The sequence below is a fragment of the Geotrypetes seraphini genome, chromosome 18 (assembly GCF_902459505.1).
Source record: "Geotrypetes seraphini chromosome 18, aGeoSer1.1, whole genome shotgun sequence".
Lineage (NCBI taxonomy): Eukaryota > Metazoa > Chordata > Amphibia > Gymnophiona > Dermophiidae > Geotrypetes > Geotrypetes seraphini.
In genome coordinates this window covers 13,056,881-13,068,633 of record NC_047101.1, presented here as the reverse complement: position 1 = coordinate 13,068,633, position 11,753 = coordinate 13,056,881, and the positions used below count along the sequence as shown (strand labels likewise).

Here is an 11,753-nt window from a genome sequence, read left to right as displayed (position 1 = left end):
CAATGTTTCCCCACCCTGTTCTGGAGGACCACCAGCCCTCCAGAACATTGGGTACCCTAATGAATATGGATGAGAGAGATTTGCATATAATGGAGGTGACAGGCATGCAAATCTGCGCCAAGCATATTCATTAGGGGTATCCTGAAAACGTGACTGGCTGGTGGTCCTCCAGGACAGGGGTGGGAGCCACTGCGATGTACTAACACCACCTCTCGTGGTGGTAACTAAAACAAGGAGCGTGTAACCCCGCCCAGAAGGCAGCGCCGGCCCCCGTGTTTACGGAAGAGTCATCAGCATCGCAGCTCCTCCCCCCACGGCTGCTCATTGGCTCTGTGCCGCGGTTAACGCCCCTGCCCCATGTGACGTCAGCCGAGTTCACTGGGCCGCCGGAGGGAGCGCAACATCGCTCCACCGCGCGGGCCAATGAGGAGGCGCCTGCAGCTGTGGGCTCATGCTCCGCGCGCCGCCGCGAGAAGATGCGTTGCAGGGCGGGCGGGGGCTCGCGCCGCCACCGGGGTGTGTGTGTGTGTGTGAGGGCGCGCGAGCCTCCAGGCTGCGATGGAGCGCAACGGGAGCATCGTCATCTCGGCTTCCCTGGCCATGGCGTACGCGGACTCGCTGCTGCCCGACAACCCGCTGCAGGAGGCTTTCCGCCACGCCTGGAACTACATGCTCGACCACTTCTCCCGGTTCCAGATCGCCACCTGGGGCTCGCTGCTCGTGCACGAGCTGGTCTACTTCGCCTTCTGCCTGCCCGGGCTCATCTTCCAGTTCATACCGGCCGTGCAGAAGTACAAAATCCAGCAGGTAGGGTCGAAAACACGGGGGGCCCCCAGCCCCCCATGCATGCAGAGGGCTCTGGTCTAGGAAGAAGAGTCGAGCTAAAATGAGTCCCATCAGTAGTTAAATTCAAATGCGGTCTGAAAAGCATTCTTTAGAAAGATAGGTAATTCCAATAAACACAGTACTTATTCCCCATAGAATCAAATGAATAGGACATTAATATGAAAATTATAAGTACTTTTATAACCTTAATCCTCTTATTTCTCTCTTCTTTCAAAAGATCATTAATATTAATCTGGGTCTTTTTACATTCTTCATGTTAAAACCCATTTACTTTTAAACTGATTAATTATTCTTAACGTTACATCTTTCCTTGAAACATTTTAAAATAATTAAAGCTTTTTCTATCAATTTATTTTCTTCATATTTTTTTTCCTGATTGACCCTACCCTTGTGTACAAACCTTAAATGTTCTTTTTTCATTTTATTTTATAAATTGTATTTCTCCCCTTTACCTACTTGTTCCAGTTTGTATTAATAGAACATAATGATTAGTCTGTTTAATTTTGTCTCATTTGTATTTGTCATCCCTGGCTTTTATTGTACATTACAATTATGTAATACGCATTGAAATATTGGATATTGCGTAAAATCAAAATATAATAAACTTGAACTTGAAACTTGAGTAGAATATGTGGCGCTGGAAGGAGGGAGAGAGAGAAAGACAGCGACAAAGATGAGGGGGAACTAATCTGGGACGGTTTCTGAAACCTTGCTTGCAATTATCCTATAAGTCGTGTTTCTTTGACTAAGGGCTCCTTTTACGAAGCCGCGTTAGCGGTTTAACGCACGTAATAGCGCGCGCTAGCCGCTACTGCCTCCTCTAGAGCAGGTGGTAGTTTTTCGGCTAGCGTGGGGGTTAGCGCGGGCGACAAAGCCACTAATGCGGCTTCGTAAAAGGAGCTCTAAGGTGCGTTTTTAGCACGCGCTAAATGAAAAATGCTAGCGCGAGCTCTATGGAGGTCTTAGCGCTAAAACCGCTAGCGCACCTTAGTAAAAGGAGCCCTTTATCTATGTTATTTTTGTAATGCTGCTTAGAAATAGGCGGTTGACAATTTTTTTTTTTTAATATATATTCTTTATTATTTTTAAAAATCCAATACTAAGTGCAACAAGTAAACAAACAAGTGATATAATAAACAGCACTCATTTACAATCAAATGATGAAATAAGTGCATACCACTTCTCCCTCCCACCCACCCTTCCTGGATGTATATAACATTAAATCAGAAATCAAAGGGAAATACTGATGATCAAGTCATACAAAATTTTGTTAATGGATCCCAGATTTCTTTGAATTTATTATAGTGTCCCAATTGTATCGAATTCATTCGTTCGAACTTATAAACTTGGCATAAGGTTTCCCACCAAAAGTTATAATTTAACCTATCCCAGTTTTTCATGATATATTTTTGAAATAAAAAAATACTCCCCCTAATATCCAACTCTGCTGCAGAGGAATTTTCATTTCTTCTACCACTGCACAATCGACATTACAAATTCATGTATTATCACTGATGCTGTCTTAGATTAATAGGTGTTTACACAGACCCTTATCTTCAGTAACCAAACTGAGCTCCTGTTTAAATGCTATTTGAAATTGCTTTTAAATCTTAAACCCTGGCTGTTCTGATCACAGTTTTTATAATCTTTACTACATATATAAACTTTTCCTAAAACGATCTATTTGATGTATCTTTGTGCCTTGAGGATACTTCCCGTAGAGCGGTGGATCTCTGGTAAATTGATCTAATTTTAAGCTGAAAAGATGTGTGTTTAAATCTAATAACCTACTTTTTAAAATCTTATTCGATAACAAGAATTTCCAGCAAAAGACCAACGTGTGTTATAGCTCTAAAATATCCATAAATATCATTGTCAACATCCAGCAGAGTTCCATGTTTTTATACACTGTGTATGTACGAGATATTCCCTGTCAAGAATTGTAGATTATGTGGGCAATACGATTTTAAATAAATTCAATAGAATAATTAAATGGGTAACTCTCGCCAGAGTGGGAGGGGGTGGTTGTTTGTAAGAAACTAAGGAAACTGTTGGATGGATCTGTCATGTTGATCCTTTTTTTTTTTTTGGGGGGGGGAGTAATAATTGTGTGATTTGATATCTGAAAAAAAACTGAAATGGAATTAAAAGAAAGAACTGCAGTAGTTGTCATAGTAGTTACATTTAGGGCTACTTTTCCGAAGGTGCGCTAACGTTTTTAGCACACACACATTGGATTAGCGCGCGCTAGCTGAAAAACTACCGCCTGCTCAAGAGGATGCGGTAGCGGCTAACGCGCACGCTATTCCACGCATTAAAAGGAGCCCTTAGTTATTTCTGTCCAGTGTTAGCGCTTTGTATTGTAACAGGAGGTAAACTGGGCCAGCTAGATAGGCCTCATTCTTTTCTGTCATCACATGCTCCGTTTGTGTGGCTGGATCTCATCTGTTAACGCCCTCCTCCCTCATTCCCCTATTTTCAGTGCCTTTTTTTTTAATTTGTAGGAAAAAAAAAAAAAAGGTCAAACCAAAATAAGAAAAACTGCAGACAGGCGTACAATGATGCAGGCAAAGTTTATTGTGACAATGGTTAAAATGCGGTTAAAAACATCGCCTAAAGACAAACGAACCAATGGACCCAACACGGTCTATGTTTCGGAAAACACACCTTCATCAGAGGTCCAGATAAATCTAAGTGAAACATACAAAATAGAATAATATGAATACACTAGTTGTTTAGCCCGTTACATTAACGGGTGCTAGCAGCCCTTCTCCCTTACTTTTACCTCCTCCCTGTCCAGCAGCACCCCCACCCATTCCCTGCTCCCCCTATATAGCAGTAGCCCTTCTCCTTTTATCTCCCCCTGTTCAGCATCACCCCATTTCCAGCTCCCCATATCCAGCAGTAGCTATTCTCCTTTGCAGGAGCCCTTCTCCCTTCCTTTTATCCCCCCCCTCCCGGTCTAGCAGTACCTCTTCCCTGCTTCCCCTATCCAGCAGTAGGCCTCCCTTCCTGTTACCTCCCCCCCTGTCCAGAATCACCTCTTCCCCGCTCCTCCTGTACTGCAGCACCCCCTTACCTGCTCCCCCTGTCCAGTCCGGTGATCTCCAGCCAACAGGATGGCTCCTGCAGGGAGTCTAGTTCCTGTCCGGTCCGCGCCAGGCGTGCGAGCCTGCTCCGCCCCCTCCCGACCTGCTGGGAGTATTTGAATTAGACCCGACGGTTCCTGTTGAGGGAAGCACTCCTCACCGGACTCAGCGGTGAACTCCAGCCATCGGGCCGACATCCGCCTTGGTTTTTTGTTTTTTTTTAGTTGAAAGATGCGGCGGTGGCTCCTCTCATGATCCCCGCCTGCGTCGGAAGTCCAACGCAGGCGGGGATCGTGAGATTAGCCACCGCCGCGTCTTTCAAAGAATCGTAAGCCGCGCATGCACACTTCCTATGTGTCAAATGCAGGGCTCACGTGACAGTGGATCGCAGGCGCTCCTCTTGCTCTCTGGCTGGTGTTAACGTCTGGGGCATTTTTTATTGTTATGTGTAATCAAGGCAGAGATGAGAAGTGGCTCGAGCCGACGCGCTTCTGCTGGGGACTCGTACAGTCCAGTCCTTCTGGAGAGTGTAGGGCAGTGGGGCCGTAGTAAGAGCGGGGCATGCTGCAGTCTTGGCGGCCACGGACATACGGATCATGGAAGCACGCCGATAAGACTGCGCATGCGCCGCCTACGGTTTTATTATATAGATAGGTATACGTAAGCACATAAAAAGTAAAAAGAAGTGTGCAGATCAGAATTGAAAATTGAAATCATGAAGTGCAAACCTTAAAAGCATAAAGGACAAACCCTTACAAGTAAGAAATCAAAACTCAAATTGAAAACAAAATTAAAAGTAGAAATTAAAGTGATAAAAGTAATATAAGACATCCCCAATCAAAGCCTAGGAAAAAAAGGTACCAGCAGGCACTCACTGGGCAACCTTAGAGGTGGAATCCTCTGTGGCTCCACCCTTAGAGTAGGCACACCCTCTCCCTTCCGCTCTGAGTCCATCTCTGTCGTCCCCCTAATCTGCTATCTCCCCCTCCTCTTCTTCCTTTACCCCATCCCCATTGACATCTAGCGCCCTCCTCCCAGAGTCCAACATCTTTCCTTTCTGCCTCCTGTTCTCAGTCACTCTCTCACTTACTAACCATCCCACTCCACCACCCCCAGCTGCCGTCTGGCATCTCCCCCCTCCCCTGCTCGACTCCCTTCGCCAGTCTAACCTTCCTTTTGACATTTTAAAAGTCAGCAGCGGTAGCAGTTTCCGAATGCCCGGCCGTCAGCCCCAGCCTTTTCTCTACCGTGAGGAAAGGGGAAGTAGTGAGAAAGGCGGACCGCAGTAGAGAGAAGGGGCTGGTGGCAGGGCTGTGTTTGGGAACCATCTAAGTGCGCCCTGTTGACGTGCCTTAATTTAAGCACCAAATTATAGAATTGTCCCCTCAGATTGTAAACCCTCTATAGAAAGGAGAAAACCTAGTGCACCTGAATATAACTCACCTTTCCTCTTTGTATGCATACCAGACCAGTGGCGTAGTGAGGGTGAGAGGTGCCCCTCTCCCGCCCTCCCCCCACCTCCACACACTCTTTCCCCACCCCCTCCTGCACGCACGTTTCTTCCCTTCCCTCTGTAACGTTCCTGGTGCAAACAGCAACTGCCAAGCTGCTGTCGTGTCAGCATCGGCTCTTCCTCTGATGTCACTTCCTAGGTGCAAGTCCAGGAAGTGACGTCGGAGGAAGAGTCGACAGCAGGTTGATGGTGGCTGCTTGCACCAGGAACATTACAGAGGTACATGGAAAGGGAAGTGGTGTGCCTGTGTGGCAGTGTGTGTTTGGGGAGGGTGGAGAGGAGGACAGGTGCCCCCCCCCCTGCTCTTTGTATGCCACTGGCCCAGACCAATGGGAATAGTTATGTCCATCGACCAGCGGATGAAGATAGAAAAAGAAATTAGGTCTGTGATTTTCCCCTTTAACGGTAGTATGCAGTTATAGCATGTTTTTTCTGTCTCCAAGTAGATGGTGGACGGACTGTGCAGCTCTTCTTTGAATTTGTCTTGTTCGATGCTTTCTATAACTGTCCTAAGTTTATGTCCTGTGAAGGAAAAAGCCGTGTAGTTCATCTGGCATGTAGTTTGTATATCGCAGCCTCCACACATCTGCTGCATGCTAGCAGCCCTTGGTCTAGCTATCGTTACTGCAACTGAGGGACAGAGATATAAAAATGGAGGCAAATGCTGGGCAAAAAAATACTACAAATGATAATATCCGCTTTATTTATTCCAGGACAAGCCAGAAACGCTGGAGAAACAATGGAGGTGCTTCAAGGTGTTACTCTTCAATCACTTCTGCATCCAGCTACCCATGATCTGTGGCACGTTCTATTTCACCGAGTACTTTAGTATTCCTTACGACTGGAATTCAATGCCAAAATGGTAATGCGCCTTTGACAATTATTGCAGAATTTACAGTAAATTGCTTGGAGAGAAGACGGAGCTAAAGGCTTGTTTCGCATTGAGGCCCAAATTCTGTTAGGCACCTATTTTGGAGGCGCCCAGCTAGATAGGCGCCTATCTAAAATGATTATTATTTTTAAATTGGTTTTTAATGTAAACTAATCTAATCTAATCCTTAGGTTTGTATACCGCATCATGTCCACATTCGTAGAGCTCGACACGGTTTACAGTAGGAGAAATAGGAAGGAACTACAACAGAGGGTTAGAGGTAGAAGTGTGAAGAAAATTTAGAGGACTTGGGATGCCAAGATATAAGAGTTTCCTTGATTCCTAAGTTGGAGAGAGACTTACATTTTTTGAGAAAAGCCAGGTTTTCAGATGGAGGGAGCTCAAGTTCTGAAGAGGGGAGGTAAGGTTGTTCCAGAGCTCAGTGATTTTGAAGTGGAGGGAGGTCCCTAGCTTTCCTGTGTGGGAAATGCCTTTTAGTGAGGGGAAGGATAGTTTTAATTTGTGGGAGGATCTGGTGGTATTAGGGTTTGAGGAATGCCAAGAAAGAGGGATAAAGGGAGGGAGGATACCATATAGGATTTTGAGTTAAACAGGCGCATTTATAGTGGACCCTGGCGATTATTGGAAGCCAGTGGAGCTTGGCCAGGAGCGGGGAGACATGGTCAAATTTACTTTTAGCGAAGATGAGCTTGGCCGCGGCATTCTGAATCCGTTGGAGTCTCTGGAGGTTTTTCTTAGTTAGGCTTAAGTAGATAGAGTTGCAATAGTCCAGTCTGGAGAGGATGATGGATTGGACAAGGAATGGTGTTTCGTCTTTCATGCTAGCGGGTGGGTGATCATACATTTTGATTTTTTTTGACCCTATGTTCTTAGGGGCAGATCCTGTAAAGGACATCTAAAAGTCAGACGTCGAGCAGCAGAATGCGGGGCACGATTCTATAATACATACGTGCGCTATAGAGAATCGCGCTCTGTGGCGCTGAGCGAATCTAAGCTCGTCTATAGTGTTAGACATCCTTTGCAGAATCGCCTTTTAGGCATTACATAGACATCCCGGTAACGTTATCTCTTGTTAGCGTTAAGTGTATGTTTAGTAGCACCTGTTAGAAGTCTTCCATGTCTTTTGACAACGTTGTGTTTTATGATTCTTGCCGCTTAACTGTTTTGCTTTATCTGTTTTGCGGCTTTGTAGGTACATAATCTTTGCTCAGTGCTTGGGCTGTGCCATAATAGAGGATACCTGGCACTATTTCCTGCACAGACTGCTGCATCATAAGAGAATTTACAAGTACATTCACAAAGTTCACCACGAGTTTACGGTAATGACCTGCCCACAACATGGCATTTGTATGTAACTACTTTAGAAATCCAAACTATTTACTATTTACTATTCTTTTTCCTTATGTGATAATTTGAAGGAGTGGGAGGGGGGAGGTTATGATAATTTAAATAAATTTTGCATAAATATTTGCATATTTTAACTGAATAATACACATAGGAAGTATATTTATTGTACACTTGATGTATATGTTAAAAGGAATAAAGATTTTGAAAAAAAAAAAAAGAAATCCAAACTGAAAAAAAGGAAAATCAGTTTATTCAACTAATGTACATCGTACTTTATATGAACCACCTGGTATACAAATCAAATTTAACCCAAGACCTCCAAAACCCGTGGCGCTACTTGTGTAATTTTGTGTGCCCTTGCTGGGGTGACATGTTCATCGCGGGTCCTCGTCTTGAATATATTATTCAATACAGGCAAAATTTCTTTTTAGTCAATGTTATGTGGTAAAGCCACTTAATTTAAGAAGAGCACTTAACTTTCAGCCCGACGGCTACCCAGCCGTTTCACTGCTTTCATCGGGGGCTGTTACTCTTCAAAATATCAACTCTGCCTTTTTTGAGCTTTAGAGATGGAACTTCTGATACGCTCTTCTCACACCACGGGTTTTTTTGAACCTCAGAGAGAGCGGTAGCCAGAAGGCCTTGAGCGTGCGCAGATGCTCAAGGCCAGGCAAGAGGCAGGATCTTCGGGCACCGGTACTGGGTTGGTGCTGGTGACAGATCGGGGTAAGGGCTTGTGTTTGGGCGGTCGGGGATGCCGGTTTGCGCGGGTGGTGGGGCGATGCCAGTTCATGGGGGAGGCTTCACGGGCAGGGGAGGGGTGATGCCGGTTCTCGGGGAGGTGTGTGTCGAAGCACGCCAGTGGCCTTGGTGGTGGGGAGTGAGGTAGAGCAGCGCCAATGGCCTCGAGGGACAACGATGAATCAAGCGAGTTTTCCTTACTTCCTATGGGGAAACTCGCTTTGATATACGAGCATGCTTCTGGAACGAATTATGCCCATAAACCAAGGTTCCACTAAATATATATATATATATGTACACACAGACAGTATATAGTGAGTAGTCTTCAAAAGCCATTTTTCCAGTAGTGGGCCTATTTGAAAATTGCCCACCCTCCCTGAAGGTAAAAGTGCACATACTGTTCGTTCTTTGTGTATATGTCAGTACTTTTTCGGTTTAACTGTGGCTGCTCCTTCCACGTTAACACGTAGGCCACCTCCTAGTTTTCCTGATGGTTATGTACAGCGCTGTGTGCATCTGGTAGCGCTAAAGAGATAATAAATAGTAGTTGTAGGTTATGTAGGTTGATTTTAACCAACTAAATCTCTTCAGGCACCTTTTGGAATGCAAGCTGAGTACGCTCACCCAGCAGAGACAATTATCCTCGGCATGGGATTCTTCATAGGCATCCTGGTTTTCTGTAATCATGTGATCCTTCTATGGGCCTGGGTGATTGTGAGACTGATGGAAACCATTGATGTGCACAGGTAAATGACCTCTTTGGAAAATGCTTGCTGTAGTAGCGTTGTTTGTTGTCAAGGCCCCGTTAAAATGTAATTGCTTTGGCTTGGTGAGATTTACTTTGGTCGCTGATCGATATAAGCATATCATGGTCTCAGTGGTGTAGTAGGAGGGGAGGAACTGTCTTGGTGGGGGTGCCGGCACCTCTCTGCTCCCCCCCCATGCCATGCTCGCAGCCTGCCTTCCCTGTCCCTCTTTAAAATCTTTGCCAGCATCAGCAACTACTCTAGCCTGCCGCTCGCGCTGGCTTGGCTCCCTCGGAAATTAGTTCCAGGTCGCAGGGCCAGGAAGTGATGTCAGGAAGTGATGTCAGGGGGAAAGCCAGCATGAGCAGCAGGCCAGAGAAACTGCTCACGCTGGCGAAGATTTAGAGGTACGGAGGTGGGAAGGAAGGGCGCGAGGATGGCACGGAGGGAGCAGGGGGCCAAGAGGAGGGCGCCAGGGGGGCTGGAGAGGAAGAGAGGGGGTCAGGGCGCCTCCTACCCTTGCTATGCCACTGCATGGACACTACTAGTAAGCCACTGTTTACATTAAATTTCCCCTTGAGACAAACTCGTACACAGAAATAACAGAGCGCTAATGCACTGCTGTCAATTCTATTTCCTTTTTTTTTTGTTGTTGTTCCAAACCTTTATTGGAAAAACAAACAGCCAGGACTTAATTTCCCAAGGAAACTGCCTAGAACACAGCTCCACTTTTTTTTTTTTTTTTTTCAGACTTCAGAGTAGCAGGAATGCTTTACCTCAGCTTCAGCAAGACAGTGGTTCCCAAACTTTCTTGGTTCACAATTCCCTTCGTGTTTAAAAATCTTTTTTTTTTTCACAGTGCCCGAAGGCCACATATTTCCTCTCGGGTCTTCTTTCCCCCTCACACCTCCCTCCTGAGGGCAACCACAATGATGATGATGGTGGTGTGGAGTCCTACCTTTTCTGGCGGGGTTGCTCAAGCCCCATCAGCTGAAGTGGTCTCCTGCCCGTGCCCCAAGCTGCATGTTGCCCGAGGAGGTCGACTGTGTGCTTTAGCCATTGATGCCGGCACTTCCGTGCATGCTCAGTTCATATTCATGTCCTGGGGGGAAGGGGGGAGCAGTAGTTTTAGTATTTTGTGCACAGTACTTGATTAAAATATAATTTTAATAAAATTGAACATGAAAAGACAATAGTATGTTTTTCTTGCTAACATGTCCATCAATTTCTAGTGGTTATGACATTCCCTTGAATCCACTACACCTAATTCCCTTTTATGCCGGAGCCCGGTTCCATGACTTCCATCACATGAACTTCATTGGGAACTATGCATCGACGTTCACATGGTGGGACAAATTGCTTGGGACAGATGCCCAGTTCAATGCGCACTACAAGAAAGAGAAAGAGGTGGAAGAGAAAAAAGCGAAGTAGAAAGGGAGCGAGAGGGTCAGCCGAGCATGAACCAGACTGTATATAGTGCTGGCAGCATCCTCACAGATAGGGCTCTGCAAGATAAACAACTGGTCTCATTTGCCAAAATGTTTGTGATATTTGTTGGTAACATTCAACTGGTAATAAAAATGGACCAAGATTTGATGGAGTCTGCTAGTTCTATTTTTTTTCCTAGCACCGGCCTTTTTGGGTAGGATTGTTCAACGTATATAACAGTTTGCTGCAAGTGTTTGGTTGAGAGCTAAAATACTGAATTGCAAACAAATGTATATATTTTTCTGTAGCTGACCAGCTCAATGATCTTACTGTTGTAATATTTAAATCTTAAAGCTGTTTTTATATTTTGTCAAAATAAAAATAGTGTTGATCACATGCCTGTTATTTTTGTACCTAAGAATCTGAGAAAATGGAGTTTAGTAGTATAGAAATCCATTATCAGGACCGTGTAAGGGAACAAAACTACCTCGAATTAAAAATAATAAATTGGAGAGACACAGTTACCCATAAAACAAAAACTCATTCCATCTTCTACAATAGTGACTCAAATAGTTAAAGGTCAGCCCATTCAAACACCATTGGGCGCAAGGGGACGGAAGAGAGTGAGGAGTGAATCGGGTGAGCTGTTCACATCTCCACCATCTAGTCCATTAAATACCATAGTGCAGAATCAAACAGAAGTTTTTTTCGATCAAATTTGGCCTATGGAGCAAACCAGATTAAGAGCACAGAGAATCAACTCACACTGGACAACAACAATACGTGAAAATACTTCAATACAGTACGGGACAACGACAACAAAATCAAATATACAATGCAACACTTCCTTATTACCACTCAAGGAACTTTTATCCGACCAGAGGAAGAGGAAACGCGGAACACAGTATATTGAAAGACATACCATCTATACAACAAAACAAAAGGAAAATACTGCAGAACCGATGTACAAGGTATAAAAATCTTTATCTGTAATGTAGCTTTTCAAACAAATGGTCCTCTTGTGTGCATGCACGAGACCCAACATGGTCCGTGTTTCGGAAAACACTCCTTCGTCAGGGGTCCAGGATATGGAGGTACATCAACTTGGAGAACCAAATTAAAACACCTGGCCTTAGAAGGACAATGTCGTG

General features: G+C 44.9%; 1 protein-coding gene across 1 annotated transcript; it reads left to right on the top strand.

The window, feature by feature from the left end:
• The first annotated feature begins 380 nt into the window (after positions 1–380).
• MSMO1 (methylsterol monooxygenase 1) lies at positions 381–10,998 on the top strand. The gene is made up of 5 exons (XM_033927747.1): positions 381–807; positions 6,162–6,310; positions 7,533–7,659; positions 9,020–9,174; positions 10,407–10,998. The coding sequence occupies exons 1-5, from the start codon at positions 559–561 to the stop codon at positions 10,603–10,605; spliced, it is 879 nt and encodes a 292-aa protein (XP_033783638.1). The 5' UTR covers positions 381–558; the 3' UTR covers positions 10,606–10,998.
• The last annotated feature ends 755 nt before the right edge of the window (positions 10,999–11,753 follow it).